Source organism: Psammomys obesus, unplaced genomic scaffold (genome assembly GCF_907164565.1).
Source record: "Psammomys obesus unplaced genomic scaffold, mPsaObe1.curated_primary_1811, whole genome shotgun sequence".
NCBI classification, from domain to species: Eukaryota; Metazoa; Chordata; class Mammalia; order Rodentia; family Muridae; genus Psammomys; species Psammomys obesus.
In genome coordinates, this window is record NW_026585895.1 from 38450680 (window position 1) to 38467757 (window position 17078).

At 38.0% G+C, this 17078-nt stretch overlaps 1 protein-coding gene across 1 annotated transcript in view; it reads right to left on the bottom strand.

Annotated features, from left to right (window-relative positions):
• The window catches only part of Arhgap15 (Rho GTPase activating protein 15), a 528611-nt gene that overhangs the window by 182616 nt on the left and 328917 nt on the right, over positions 1-17078 (bottom strand). The window contains exon 10 of the mRNA XM_055599722.1: positions 7098-7175. Coding sequence (XP_055455697.1) covers positions 7098-7175 — 78 coding nt within the window. The remainder of the gene's footprint in view (positions 1-7097; positions 7176-17078) is intronic.

Here is a 17078-nt window from a genome sequence, read left to right on the forward strand (position 1 = left end):
AATATAATATAATATAATATAATATAATATAATATAATATAATATAACATAACATATTATAACTTATGGTAATTGTATAATTTTGTTTTAAATTTAGTGGCCAGAATTTCGACACCTTAAAAATGGAAAGGACACCTAAGCTTATGATTGGGATACATGGTAAAGAGGAAAACCTAAAAACTACAGTTTCTTGTTTTGGCTTTTGTGTTCTGAAATGTGAAGAGTTTATTGTCCTGTCCTCTTTTCCAGGAATACTTGCTGCTGCCAGTGTGCTTCCTTAAGCAGCTAGAAAGCAATACGTGTTTCACCATCAATAGCCTTTGAGCTCTCCAACTCAATGTAGTTGAAAAATGAGGTCTAGGGAAGTTTCTAAAGTCCTGAACAGTGTTAGAGTTTGTTCATTTTATGTCCAAGTGATCTTTCCAGCTTGAAGAGAAAAATAAATCACTGTTAAAATATAATCCCATCACATGGAAGCCAAAAAGTTACACTTTAACACACACACACACACACACACACCAGCACCAATAATCCCCACATACAAAACAACAGAACAAACAAACAACAACCCCCACACCTTACACAATAGGATTAAGCAAATAACACAGTTTGTTTTGTTAATGCTGTGGTTGGCAATGAAAGTGAAGTAGGCTTAAGGAAATACTTTAAAAAAAATAACAAGAGAGCAATATAAACTCACTTAATAGAAAAATGAATGGATATGATACAAGGACTATTTTATAAGAACACTACTAGAAGGTTAAAAATCCTTTCAAAATCCTTTCTGTTTTATCCAGTTTTTTATTTCTAGATGAAACTGCCAACTGTCCGTATTCTTTCCCACTTTTCTTTCCCTTTGTTTGATTTTGATGCTGCAAATTGCATGAGATGTGGAGAGACAGCTGCTCAAGTTTGTGTGTTGCTTTAAGGTTCACGGCTGTAGAAAACTAGTTTAGGTATAATTGCTAACACAAATTGTTCTTTTTTTTTTAATTGTATATTTCCAGCCTGGTTGACCTATTGTTAGGAAGTTCAAAGTAAGCAAAGCCATCACTGTCAGCAAATATCTAATACGTCTTACTGGGCCAATAAAACTCTTATGAATAAATATAGGGAAAAGTACAAGACTGCAAACAAACAAACAAACAAACAAAACACCCTTCCACTAAAAACAACAAACACACATGTCTATGCACATACAGAGAAGATTGTTGGTCATGCAGATTTATGGAATGTATGTATTTTGATCATCTGTAGTGAAAATGTTAACATTTTCTAACCGAGGAAATCAATCCTAGAATCCTGGTATGAAGTTTCCTCTCCAATTCCAGGAAAACACTTGCAGGGGAAATCTGTTACTGTATCAAGCAGCACTGGTTCCGAAAATCCCCGGTCCCCTCCCTCTACAGTGCTTTATAGTTATCCCATTGGCTTGGGGTTTGGGAAAGCTCCCTATGTGGCACTTTTCAGAAAGGATGCCAATCTCTCTTGTTTCTTATATAAAGAATGAACCCAGAAGACATTTAAGAAATACAAAAGAAAGTCACAGCTAGGTCGGATTTGGGGCAATGTGTCTAGATGGCAGCTGAAAGTGAGTGCTGATATGAGAGGGTCTGGTGGGATTTTCAAGGCCCACAGCCTGGAGTCTGCAAGGCAGTCACAGAGCATCCTCTATGCTGAAGCCTGTCTTTTGCATATGTGCACCCATGGTGGAAAGCCATCAGGAGGTCACAGATCATGCAGAAGAATCAACTCAATGACACGGGCTGATGACAGGTTGACATCTAAGGTCATGCACCAGTTTTCTTTGGGGATGCCCATATAGACCAGAAGAGTTGCATCAGCAAAATGTCACTGAAAGCTGTCACCAAATTCAACAAACAGGGCAGAATAGTGCTCACTAATGCACCAATAGCCCAGTAAATCAAGACTCAGTAATGCCTTTCTGCAAGGTTGCAGAGTTCTTTGATCCAGACATAGAATCACAAACCCTACAGATATAGGAGGTGCCAGGATTTTATTCCTGTGATGTTTCCCCAAACATCCTCATTCTTGAATAGTTTTAGCTGAACTGAATGGTAGTGCTGATATCCAATGCTGAGAAGAAGAGTGAAGACAGGGAAGCGGAAATGTATGCACAGCATGAAAAGACACTTCTCTGTTTTTACAGGAAGGCTGTGGTAGTCAGTACATAGGGAATGTAGCTTCTTGGCAATGTTTTGCAGCACAGATGCAAGTCAGAGACATCTGAGATCTAGTCTTAGCTCCTTATCTTGGGTATTATTGGGGCATTATTTAACAATTGAGCCTCAGTCTTCTCACTGAAAATAACAAGTTTAAAAATTACACCTGTCTGCATTATGAGATTGAAGAAAAGATTAAATTAAATTATATGTGCAGGGAATTCAGTGGATAGCCTAACATAGTAAATTGTGAAAATGGTAGCTACCTATACAATAAAATTATTAGCAGCATTACTAACTTTAATTAGGAAATGTTTTTCAAAAGTGATCACTTTGAATTTAACTTGTGTGTCATCTGATCTGGAAGTATAATAAGGGTATCTAATTCTTTCTGGTTTAGTGAGTCAAACAGAAAACCAAAACAAATTGAATCATTCAACTGGTGTATTTAGAATTGCTGATGATTATAGCATTCAAGAAAGTCAGCGAAACACAGAAATTGCAATTCAACTGTTCTTGAAAATCTCCAAAATCAGTTTTCATTTGTGTAGTCTAATAGTGGGTAAGGTTTATTCAATTTTTTTTAAAAAGATGTATATTCAGAACCCCTTTTCAAAGAAGCATCAAGCAAGCCGAACACAGAGGAGATAAAAGATGCTCACAGGAGGAGGGTATACGAAATTCATTTATGTCCCGTAAGAAATCACGAGATGAACGTATGATGTTTGCACAGCTCTGTATGATTTTCATAGGAACTTCGTGACATCAATACTTTATTTCATCACATATTCGCAAGCACAAAGGAGAACATGCACGTGTTATCCTCCAAGTTCCAGCACTGATTCTCTCCTGTGTAAGCAGTGCTGTTGGAAGACTGGTTCTGACGATGAGTAAGATATAATGTTAGTAGCAGAATTGTTGGATCTGTATAGAAAATTAATTCAAATAATACCCTCCTCATCAAAACTGGACAACAGGTGAATATATATGTATAAGTTTAGAAGAAAATTTTTAGGTTTTTAATTTTATTTTATATGTATGAGTGTTTTGCCTGCATTTATGTGTACGTAACCTGGTACCACGGATGGCAGGCGAGGTTGTTAGACCCCCTAGATAGCTGTGAGCTATGGGTGCTGGGTACTGAATCTAGGTCCCTGGAAAGAGCAACAAGTGCTCTTAACCAGTGACCGTCTCTCTGGCTCCTCATCATGTGAGCCAAAAAACTCTAGAACACAAGTTGACAGAGTCAGCGGTATCAAAGGTCTCTGTGTAGCATCCTTTGTGTTGACTGTTGTATCCCCACAGTGCTGTAAACCAGGAAGACTGTTTGCTGACAATTTATGCTACCAGATACCAACCCAGGCCTCTGCCTAGCTTTACACTGTCAACATTCATGGAAACATGAGCAGTTTACGAAGTCTCCTAGGATGCTGAAGTTTGGATTGTAAAATATGAGATGGATAGATTTCATATTTTTGTTGCAGATTGTTTCTCTTTTCTTTTTCAAACTGCTGAGCATATTTTTTTAAAGGCAGGAAATGCAGCTAGTGTTTGTTTCTAGCATGGCTTCTGTTTTGAGATTTCTTCTTTGTAGGAGAAATGTGTTGCCCAGCTGTCTAGAATCCCAATCAGGATATGGTTTCAGCATGAGCTATCTTACAAGAATGATTTTAGCTGCTTATAAACAGAATAAAAATGAGGCTGGGCTGTTTCATACAATTTTTACCCACAGAAGGGACCCTGTGGCTTAGACCAATGGGAGCAATACAAAGAAGTGATGTAATGTTTAGTTCTGTGTTTTGCATAGTCAAATTAGTCAGGAAGCAGAGCCCTTAAAAGATTCTTTACAACAGGAACTAGTAAAAAGAACTAGTTAACACGGAAGAGTTGTTCCCTTGAGCTTATAGAGAAACAGTTTAATGCGTACCAGTCTTAATTTCTCTACCTGCAGCATCCACAGCAACACACATACAGACAGGTACATATACCACAAACTCATACTATGTGCGGTATGTACACACATACACACGTGTATATACCCGCACAGAGATATATATGCACATAGGTGCAGACGCATAGGTATGAACACACATATATTCTTATTTCACAGTTATTACTAGAGGGATGCCAGAAGATGAACACTGGCTCATGAAAAAGAACAACAGCAAAATACGCTGAGGAATTGGTCCAGCTCTAGGTCCAATTCCCAGCATCCATGCTGGGGGCTGGGGGGCATAACTGCCTGTAAACTACAGCTCAATAGGATCCAATGCCTCTGACTTCTGTGGGCGCGAGTGCTCACATCTATGTACCTACACATAGAGACATGTTTTTTTTTTTAGACAAGCAAGAAATATTCAAATCCAACCTTTATAGAAATTTTAGAAGAGACAAGTGTTTCAGGTTTTAATGTTTTGTTGATATAAAGTCCCTGTGTACATTTGATTACATTCTCTCTAAAACCAGAAGTAAATCAGCAGTTCTTAAGATAGATGGGATTTTAGACGGAAGATGGTAGATACGAATACACTATTATAAATTCAACTACCAGTCTAGAGTGGTGGCACACACCTTTAATGCCAGCATTCAGGGAGGTAGAGGCAGGCAGATTTTTGTGAGTTCAAGGCCAGCCTAGTCTACAAAGAGCATACAGCACAGCCAGGCTACACAGAGAAACCCTGTCTCCTAAAATCAAAACCAAAACAAACCAACAAACAAATTTCAACTACCCCACGTTAGGAGAACACAGGAGCAGACAGACAGGAGGCTTCCTGCAACAAGATACTTACAAATTGGGCCTTGAAAAGTAAAAAAAAAAAGAAAAAGAAAAAGAAAAACAAACAAACAAAACAAACCAGAAACAACGGCCATGGCCCAGAAAGTTTGAGTGTGCAGAATGAGAAGGAAAAGAAGGAATTTGAAAGCGAAGAGAATATGCAAAAACCCTGAAAACCAGCAGTGTGCAAAGGTGTGAGGGCAGCAGAAGAGAGCCCCAGGGACTATCTCAGTACCGAGTCCGGTACTAGCTAGAAGCTAGCTACGAAACCGCCTCACGGAGAATCGTAAGACTTTCTGAAGGGCCACCACTGAAATATTTTTAATTTCATTGATAGCTTATCTGAATCTGTCACATTACTAAAAGAACACCACATACGTTGTTTAATGTTATTCTCTAAAATATTTTTGATTCTTATTTTTTATTTCTGTATCTTACATGTATGTGGGTGCTATAGCATTAAGCATGTGCACCGTGTGTGTGTGTGTGTGTGTGTGTGTGTGTGTGTGTGTGTGTGTGTGTAACCCAGGAAGGCTGGATCCTGGGAAAAAGTTACAAGCAGTGATGAGCCGGTGGATGTGGATGTTGGAAACCAAATCCGGGTGGGTCCTCTACAAGAACAGGAACTGCTTAGAGCTGCTCACCTGTCTCTCCAGCCTGTTTTCAAATCACTCCTGTCCATCCCACATCCCAACATCTAAGCCTAATTTTACTGGGGGAAAAAAAGAACATGAGCATACAGTGTTTAAGTAAGGTGTCAAGGACACTGGCATGTTAGGGATGGCTGGTCTCCACCCTGTTTCTAGTTATGAAACGCGTAAATGGATTTAAACAGCACCCTTAGGTCACTTAGGCTCCCCACTTTTCTTTTCCTACTTTCGTTAGCTTTCCGTGACTATACTTTCTGAGAGTGGCTTCAGGCTCTTCGAGTTGAGCTCTTAGTACACCACCCATGTACTTCCTCGCATCCCAAGTGCTGGCACTTCGTATTAATGAAGTGACCTTGTCACAACTTATGAGCTGCTCTTGATCATATCGCTGCTGACTGCTGGCCATTGTTTGTGTTCACCTTCGCGCTCAGTTGTGTTTTTTGTACGGTTTTCAAGTATGTAATAACACATACATGCAATGCGGATGTCACATAAAATCCTCTAACCGCGCTCAAATTTTATGTTCACTCATCTCTTCTTCCCTCCCAAATTCCTTGTTATCACTAATCTTTCACTATCTGCATAGGTTTTCTGGAATACTGTATAGTTTTTTTTCTGTATGCTGTTTTTAGACCCATCCATTCAGCAATATTTAAAGTTCTCCTAAGTCTATTCATGGCTTAACAGGTGGTTTCCATTTATCGCAGTAATATTCCATTGTATAGATTTACCACACTTTTTAAAATTCATTCGCTTACTGAGACATCTTATTGTTTTCAAGTTCTTATACATCGCCTACTGAGGCTAGAACCCAAGGTGGATTATGCATGCTAGGCAGAGCTCTAATCTCCAAGGTACATCCCAACCCTATGTTCAAGCTTGGCCAATTATGAATAAAGCTGAAGGTATTTGACTGGCAGTGCAGAAAGGCTCTATCAGATAGTAAGAACCTATTTATTTATGTAAAAGTATACCATAATGTCTTTCAAAATGGCGTGCTGTTATATTTCCACTGAATAGGTGTTAATATCATCTCGTTTTTAATTGCATTTCTTCAATAATGCACATACACATATTTCAGAGTTTGTTTGGTTATTTTACATTTGTGCTTTGAGTTCTTATGTTTTCCATCATTTTTTTTATTATTACCTTCATTAATACATTCCTCAATATACCCTAGGAATATATTTTCAAAGCTGGGCTTTTTTTTTTAATTTTATTTTATTCTTCTCTTTCCTATTTTTTTTTTACTTTGCTTATTCTACTCATTTATTTAACATGAGCAATTTACTTTATGTTGTATGTATCTCCAGGTAACACTGGTTATTATTTATTTCTCTGATAATAACTTAGTAATTTCTTAATTGCTATACTCTCTTTTCCCCTCCTTAAATTACTTATTGCTCTCTGTTCACCATGAATAGCAGAGTCTGAGCACTGCTAGAGATGTAACTTCTGAAAAATGTCTGAAGTAAAGAAATCACTTACCTTGGTTGACAATAAATCTTAACTTCTGTATTGTTGCCAGATTGCCACTAACTCGATATATTCCATCAACATCTAGGCCTAAAACCAAAATAGCATATTTCATATTAGCACACAGAAGAACTGAGAACATGAACAATCAATAAGGAAGTGACTAGAACATGACTATTGAATATCCCTTCTCCACAGAGAGGATAAATTTCTATGACCGCAACTAAAGCAATGTTCAAAATTTTAATTCTCGATTTTTAATCAAAAGTTGCTGAGACACTCAGCATCAAGTACAAGTTTCATTAAAGCAGCAACAATAAAACACCCCATGGGGTTGCATGGCATCTTTAAGATTATTCCTAAGGCAAGCAGGAAGCAAAGTTGGAAAAACAGAAAAGAAAAAAATAGGAAAAAAAAAAAAGAAAAGTTGTATATGTGTGTTATTTGGAAAGATAAAATAAATGGCATTCTCAGTTGTTTTCCTCTTTTCTCTTTGTTCTCATTCTGTTGCTCTTCTTCTGCTCCCTATGCTTCTCCTTCTCTTTCTCTCCATTCCTAATTGTGCCCCATTTTCTGTCTGTGGTGATCACTGTCAATGCCACTTGACAAGTTTGACCTACAGAGTAAAAATGTTATTCTATATATGATTAGTTTCTAGCATGTTCATGTAAGATATTACATCATAAAAGGAAAATACAGGAAATCTTGGCCTATTGGTATATTAGTTTCAGATAGTTTTGAAACTGGTTATCAAAATAACTTATCTCGAACTGGAACTTGGATAATCACTTATTATTTTTTTAATTTTTAAAATTTTATTCACTCTACGTCCCAGTCATAACCCCCTCCCTCATCTCCTCCCAGCCCCACCTTTTCTTACTATAACCTCCTATCTTCCTCCCCTAATCTTCAAAACGGGGGGGCCTCCTGCCCTACCAACTGATCCCAGCCTATCAAGTCTCATTAGGAATGCCTGCATCCTCTTCCTCTATGGCCCAGCAAGGCCTCCCCTCCAGGGGAAGTGATCTAGGAGCAGACAACAAAGCATGTCAGAGACAGCCCCTGCTCCCCTTACTGAGAGAGCCACATGGACACTGAGCTGCCTATCGGCTACATCTGAGCAGATGGTCTAGGTCCTCTCCATGAATGGTTCTTGGTTGGCTTTTGGAACACATTTGCTTATCATATCTAGTTATTTTCATGACCAAGTTTGTGGGATTATTAAGAAATGAGAAAATATAAAGAGATGCTTGTTCATGTATGATTATTAGCTTCACTAAATGTTGATGTATAATTTTTGTGCTAGGAATGTAGATGCATTTTTGTGTCCAGGCTTTCAGAAAACCCTGGATGAGATTACTGGCCAAGGGCACGGGCCATTATTCCAGCATGTTCTTCATGGAGGGGGTGTTAAATCATTGTTAATCATGGTGATTTATGATCATAAATGTTAAATAAATTGGAGGAAATTCATGCTATTTTGTAACAAAGACTTTACAAAGATCCTTATTGAAATGAAACTACTTCTTTCACTCTTTTGCCATTTCCATACTTCTACACGTTATACATTAGGACTTTCTGTGTTTTATAAAACATTTCTTCAGTAGCTGAGAGGAGAATAAGGTAATGTATACCACAGATATTGGTGACATAATACAAAGCAAATATTGCCTGTGGTCTGAATTCTTCTATGTAATGAACTAGAATAACTAGCAACATAGCAATAAAGTGAAATTGCTATTAGCAAATGTATTAATTGTTGTGGGTTTGGAGTTCTAGAGTAAGGCTAATGAACAATACATTACTGAAACACTTTCCCTTTCTGAGAAGTACAAACTTTGAAGAACTGGATGAGGTGAGACAGCTATCTGTATATAAAAAAAAATCACCTAAGACATAGTACATATTATAAACCTCTATTTTTTCTTCCCAGTGTATAAACTACCTCTGTTGACTTAAGGGAACCCACTGTGTTTGCCCAAAGTACAATGCACATTTAAAATCTTAAATGTGACAATCATTATAATTAAAACTTCCCTAATACTGGATTTCTACTTTTACTACCGGATCTAGTTGTCCTTATGGTTTTAAATTTAGAATGTGAAAAGATTAATTAAGAGTAATTTATTAATGACATTTAACTAACTTTTCTTATTGTTTCATCATCCAGAACTTGGAATTTTATCTTAATATGAAAACTTTTAAATAATGTGATATGATTTTTAAAATTTGTACATTGTTTTATATTTCTTTCAAATATTTTCTTCTTTTCTGAATGCATAGACAACTGCAGATAATAGTTTTGAATTCTCTAAAGTCATTATTGGTGCTCCCATACTGACTAAAGAAAAAAATACAAGAAAGCAATTTGGGGTTATTTAAAGAGAGTTGGGATTTAGATGTAGCCAAATGTCATTCAGAATTAAGAGCTATGAGTAATTTTACCTGTCTACCAATATAAAATTTGACCAAATGAAAACTGCCCTAACTTTTCTATAGGTTATCAATGTTTTAAAGGAATTCAGAGAATATTTTTAGAAAAAAGAATCATCAATGAAATAGGTGGGTCTATGTTCTCCAAATGACAGATTCCAAATTACCTTTAAAAGAATCAGTTAAAGTAGTATTAGTTAGAGAATTATTAAAGACGAAAAGTTAATTCATATCTAGTAAAAGCAAATACATTGACTGGGCATTTGTTTGGTTTTGTTTTGCTAATTAGTTGTACCTTTAAATATCAAAGATAAGTGAAAACAAATTCCCACACAATTGAATACTCATCAGGACTTTCCTTAAGCCTCATTTTGATATGTCTATCTTTTCAATACAATGTAAAATACAGTACATTTTCAGTTATTGTCTAAGGCTCATATTATCTTAGATGTGTTTGAAGTATCTATGTTGTCTTGCGCTGCACAGTGAACTTCAACCACAGAAATGCTTTACAGTGCCAAGCTTTGTTTTTCTCTTGTGTAAGTTGAAGCTGCAGCAAAAGAAGCATTCGCCTTGGTCTTTTAGAAATTTCTGCAGAAATTATTTTTCTTTAAAGTTCAGTAATGGAAAACATTTGAAAGAGTAGTGTGGATTGGATATGTTACATATGAACAACTGGAAAGCACTGAGTGTTTAAAGAAAGCAGCCTTATCCTAAATTAATAACCTATTTTCTTTTGGGACGAAAGCAGAGTGTGTTAGGGATGGAGACGGAGCGGGTAATTTAGACCTGTCCCACTACTGTGGCTGTGTGACTGAGTCATTGCTGAGAAACTGTTTTGTGGCTTCAGCTAGAAACCAGAGAGTAAGAGGGAGTAAAGTAAAGCATATTAGATGCAATATAGACGTAAGGACACAGCTTCTAAGCCCTTGAGATTCAGAGATATGACCGTCACACACCTTGCAAATAATAATAACCTCCGGTCTTAGTGGCTCCTGCTTTGATGGGTTCTACCCTCGTTATCATACTTCTTAATTTTTTTAAGTAAAGTGAAAATGACAAGGTGCATATTAAAAAGCAGAGCACTGCTTACTTTTCCAAAATACTCTGGACTCTTGCAATGAAGTTTAGTAATTATGAATTCTATAGGTACAGTCTCGAGGTTGACTAGCTCTCTGGAGTCGCTCACAGCAAGCTTCAAGCATTATCTGAATTGCAGTTAATCACGTGTCATTCCCCTTTTACTCCAAGAACTTTGAAAGCTTTGCCAAACCAAACCAATGTAAATTGGTGGCTTTGGACATCCTTTTCATGACCACATTATCCTTGCTGGATTGGGAACTACTCATTTTGGAAATAAAGTTAGACTTGGTATGAGTTTTAAATGAGTGGTGTCTTCAAGGCGCCCGCATCGTGCTTTGGTAAAGTTTAAGACAAATTACTTTGAGAGTTAGCTCTTTTCAGTAAATAACATGAGTGAATGCTGACAGAGGTTTTCCCTTGCTGTGCTAGGAACACATTGGGAACATGATGAGACCAAGTCACTGCACTTTTGTTTTAAAAAGATCAGACTGGAATGAACAGAACTACACAGATTTCTGAGAAGAGAACCACATTCTCAGAGGTATCATTTGCTTACTCATCAGCTGAATTTTTTTTAATTGTCAAAACAGCATTTACCAATGACAGAAGTCACTGGGTGTTGCTATAGGGGATTTAAAGAAGTTGTCCCTTCCTTTTCCTACAGACAAAGCATAAGCTGGGATAGAATTAGTTCAGCCACAGTGCTGGCAAGGTGCTAAAGGGAGGGGGCTAAGTATTGTTTAGTCTCGAGTAACTTAACCATGTGTGGCAACAATAGAGAAGGTCAGAGCAACTGGCGCTCGTATTCCATTTTCATTCTCTCACGGCTTCACTTTGAACTATGTTTTTGATTCATAAAGGTTTGTGAACTGTAATTCTTAAAAACTATCTAATCTATCTGGACCCAGGGGTCTTTTCTGAGACTGATACTCGAAACAAGGACCATGCATGGAGATAACCTAGAACCCCTGCACAGATGTAACCCATGGATACCCAAGTGGGTATCCTAGTAAGGGGAACAGGGACTGTCTGTGACATGAACTGAGTAGCCTGCTCTTTGAATACCTCCCCCTGATGGGGGAACAGCCTTACCAGGCCTGTATCAATGGACCTCCCGTATCAATGGACTGGGGGAGGGGCATGGGAGGAGAAGAAAGAGGGATAGTGGGATTGGGAGGGACAAGGGAAGGGGCGACAGCTGGGATACAAAGTAAATAAATTATAATAAATAAATAAAAAGGAAAAAAAATCTAATCTGAATGACTGTTACCTTTAAAATTGATGACATTAATATTTGTTTCAGTTTCATAGGTTTTCACTTGTCTTTCTTTCTTTCTTTCTTTCTTTCTTTCTTTCTTTCTTTCTTAGATCAAGTTGATGATTTGGAGGAAATTGCTTTTTTCCTCTCAAGGTTTTATTTTAAATTATCATTAAATTGTAGCATTAATATCTCTCTAAGAAATGCACTGTACTTGGGCCTCTATTGCACAACACCTGAGCTTATCTACCATCTCTTTTCTCTCCTTCCTTACAACATTAAGGATCAAAGCCAGACAAAACCGTTGTGCCTGGTAGACAGACACTCTGTGGCTAAAGTATATCCTTAGCTCCTCTTTCTCTGTGCTTAAGAGTTTCTTTATGATGGATGTTATCCAAGCATCAGGTTACCCTGTGATTAAAGGACAGAATTAGCTAAACCGTGGTCCTGTGTGCTGTTGCATAGGTTGTGGTGAACTGCTTTCACAAGCCTTGGCAGTTGTAAAAGTACTGCTTACTCTTTCTTCTCCAATCACCTACTATAAGCCGGACTGTTTCAACTGCTCCTGTCAAGGAAGCAAGTCAGAGGTGTCCGAGGACACCTTAAACATAAGGTGGGCGAGGGCACTCAGGTGGTAAGGGTATTTGTTTGTGATGAATGTTATTCAAGGAACAGGTTACTCCTGTGGGTCAGACAGAATTAACTGTCTGAAAAACCAGGTCTGAAAATCTGGAACCTGAAATGCTCCAAAGCTTGAAACTCAGTTTTGAATTTCAAATGAATCCAAGGTGAAGTTTCATACAATGTATGAAACTGCCTTCAGACCACATACAAAATATAACTGTATTTCAAGTACAGAACATGAGATCCTGGTAAAGGGTCCATCATTTTATATCATTTACACAGTTTCATAGAGGAAGCGAATTCCAGATTTGGGCTTAAATTTTTTTAAGACATAAAGTGCACACAACTAAGGAAATATTCTGTGGGCCTAACAGACAGGGTTGTATCAAATACAGATGCCTGGAGTCAGAAAGAGGATTGTGTCCCGGGGATTTTTATCAGCCACATGAGAGATTAGCATCACTAGGAAGAGCTTCTCCTGCACTGCTGTCCTTTCAACTCAGTTCTAGGAAATAAAAGCTTTTAATGATCACCTAAATATTTATTTATTAACACAAATTATATCTGCTGCGTGACCCATTGCATACTTTGAACAAGCACTGTCCTGTTTTGGTAGCTGAAAAGACAAGTGCTAACATAATGCTAGAGTTAAAATTGACAAAAGGACAAAATCTGTAGTGTAAGTGGTTAGAGTTTGGGTTTGTTACCAATGCTTTCCTGTGCCACTTACACCTTAACATGTCTATATAATTGTATTTGGATATTATGGGGGCCTAGAAGTGAGAGGGAGCATGGTTATCCTGCCTTAAATATTATCAGCAGGGAATGAAGCAGATGCTGAGACTCATAGCCAAACTTTGGGCAGAGGGCATGGAATCTTAGGAAAGAAGGAAGAGACAGTAAGACCTGAAAGAGACAACAGCTCTACAACGTGACCAATAGGGCAAAAAAACTGGGCCTAGGGGATCCTGCAGAGACTGATGAATGAATCAAGAACCACGGAGAGGACTTAGACCTCCTGTTCAGATGTAGACCATGCTCAGTCTCCATGTGGGTTCCCTAATAAACTGAGCAGTAGCTGTCTCTTACATGAACTGGATTGTCTGCTCTTTGATCACCTCCCTCTGGTGAGGTGGCCTTACTAGGCCACAGAGAAAAAAGATCCTGACAGTCCTGATGAGACCTGATACAGTAGGGTCAGATAGTAAGGGAGGAGGACCTCTCCTGTCAAAGGGCTAGGGGAAGGATATATGGGCTGGAAGAGGGAGGGAGGATGGGACCAGGAGGAGATGAGGGAGGGGGCTACAGCCAGGATACAAAGTGAATAAATTGTAATAAATAATAATAACAAAGACAAAATTAAAAAAAAAACACAATAAAAATATTATCAGGTATTCTGTATAGAGATAGAAGACTGGAAAATATTTTTTTGCCTCACTTTCCACTATATATATATGATATTGAGAATTTTCTAAGGAGAAGAGAAACCCACTGAACATTTCAAATATTTCTGTGAAAACAGAAGCTACCGTCCTTCATATGTGGAAAGCCACTGTCGTCTACTGAGACACTGTCTCCTGTGCTTGCACTTGGTTCCTGCCAACTATCCCACCAATTTCTCATAATGAGAGACTCTTAACCACACTGCTGAACTACAGCAACACGGATAGTCCCACTCTTGACATCCATTTCCTGTGCTACATAATGGATTGTGATTGCTTTTGCATATAACCTTCATACATTTAATGCAGCTCATATTCCAACCTTGACTACTGGGCCAACTTCCTTTAGAATCATACCTTTTAACTTAGGGGTTACTAAATGATAGGTGAATCAGGAAAAGATCAGGGGAAATGTTCCAATATGGCTAATGTGGTATAGATTGAAGCCATTTGTATGCCATATTTAATATCTGGGTAAAGTGAAATGATAGACAGAAGATGATATCCCAAGTGTGGCTACTCATTTTTTATACAGTTACTTGTATATATCTGTCTAACTCAGCAAAAAATTTGAGGTTGTAGGATAGTATTCATGACTATAATTCATGGAATTATACCAATCCTGAGGCCATTCCGTACATCTCTCAAAGTAAAAAAAAAAAAAAAAATCAGAAAGATCCTGAGTTTTACCATGAAATACCATGAAGAATGTTGCAATCAGAGTAAAGTTGACAGCCTGAAATGATTTCTGGAGAAGAGAAAACATTGCCTATAAAATTTTTTGATCAATTTCAGTATGTTTCTTGCTTTCATAGACATCTCGGTCTTGAAGGTATTAGCCAGTGGCCTTGGTTATCAGTATGCAGAAGTTGTTATCATCAAGGAAACTTTCCCAGCACTTGAAGATACTGACATTGGAGGCTGCATCATGTTCAGCTCATGCCATTCTCTGCATTGTCTCTCTTCTCTCCCAGCTCCACTGGATAGTTTTTGCTGTGATCATGCTGAAGTAAATACATTATTCTCCTGTTAATTGGGACTTCCTTAATGAGTTGCATTAAAAGAAAAAGGAGAAACAAAAACAAAGGCTCTATCTGGGTCTGCTGCTATCATCTAGTAGTTTGTTGGCACATCAACTAGGAAATCTTGAGGTTTAGTGGCAGTAGGGTGTTCCAGTAGAGTCAAGAGAGAAACAAAATTTCACATGGATGCCATTACAAGGAAACGTGAAGTCTAGGAAGAAGTAATCTGTAGCCTCTCTATGTACACTTACTCCTTTAAAATATTTTAGCAACAGACTATTTCATAAATTAAAGACATACAATAAAAGGCTGACCAACACAAACATGAAGAAAGCACTAAAAATGGCTCCTTTTGTGATGAAGTCATAACAGTTATATAAAGTCTAGTCTCTGATTCCATTATACTTGAAATAGATATTGATGTAAAATTCATATATTTGCTGTCATTCTTTCAATCCCTCCACTCCTATTTTCCTTTAAACATCTAAACAAAGTGACCTCATTGTTTTCCATTGGGCTTCTTTCTTAAAACATTGGCAGGGATGATTGAGATTCAGGAATGTGGGAAAATGGATTCCCAAACCACGTCCCTCCCCTTTCATTCTGAACTGTAATTTTTGGCTTGGCTTGACTCACAGTCATCACATTTCAGCCTGAATCTCTCTGTAAAGTGATCTTTCTTAAACATTTCTCTCACTCATCAAGGGATCAGAAGCAAAGCCATGCTAGCCTTTCAGCAAAACACTTAGAAGGGGCTTTTACAGAGAAGTCACAAGAGCTAAATTTCATCCAAAATTGTTTGAAAAGCACACATTTTCAGTGCCTTGCTGTCCTCTGTGAATCTTGACATCTGTATGCCGTGAGCTCCAGCAGCTATTTTAATCTGTTTTTGTTTGCAATCCATTTGGTGTCCACCCAAGGAAATTCAGGTGATTCTAATTAACTTACTGCTAAAGATGTCGGAAAAAAAAACTAGTCCTGTTGTACAGAATTATACACTTAAAACCTGTCTTCTATTATTTATAGCACGTTATTAATGAAGATGGCAGTATGCATGTATTTACCACCTAATTCAGTGTTGTTCACTTTTTTGTTCAACAAACAAACAAACAAACAAACAAAACCAATGAGGTTTATGAAACAAGAAAAAGCCATACACAAACACACAGACACAATACAGACTCTAGGAATGTTTGCCAACTTTTATTTAACAAGAGTAGCAACTTAAAAATAACATTATTTTTACTTTGTGCAACATAGTTTAATATCTGAAATAACCCTGTTCCAATAAAAACCTATTGAAATACTCTCAGGCCTAACTCTGCCCTGAAGGTAAAAGTGATTAATTGAAAGATTTTGGCAGATCTCCGTTCACCACCAGGGCAGTTTAATTTAGAACACATTCAACCATTTCTCAGTGTCTCTGTGCTGGTGGGGCATGACTTTTGATCTTCTTTAGGGAGGCGCCTGTAATTCAGAGCCTCGGGCTAGCCACTTCCTGGAGGGGTTTCATGGTTGCCCCTGCTGAGCTTTCAGGTGAGAGACAGCCCTGCTATGCTAGAATCTCTGCCCCAGATTAGCAAAGATAATTCTAGGCACAAAGGAACATCTCTCCGAAGCTGGCTGGTACATCAACCATCAGCCTGAGCACAACGAAATCACAAGATGGATCTTCTCAGTCTGGTGCTCTCCGATTTCTGAGGCATTCTAGCACCCTTAGACACTTCCCCAGTAAAGACAGAACTCCTGTCCGCAGTAGTGGCAGTCTTGATCCTCTAAATCTTGGAGGCTATAAGCAGGATTACGTTCTTGAAACTCCAGGAGAGTCTATACCTTCAATTTTGTAAGTACTTCGGCTGAACAGAAAAAGAGAAAGGGGTACTTTCCTCCATTTTGGCAGATGGAACAATGTCAATTGCCATTATATGGAAGGATTGACAAGCTGAAATACATAGGAAAGGACACCCTTGAACTGGTGCACTCCAGGTCTCTATGTAATTTGACAGATTGATTAAACTCTCACTGTATAGGACTAGAATGCCAGGGATTGGAGATGCACAGAGGTCTCTGTGGTATACAGACGTATCACACACACACACACACACACACACACACACACACACACACACAC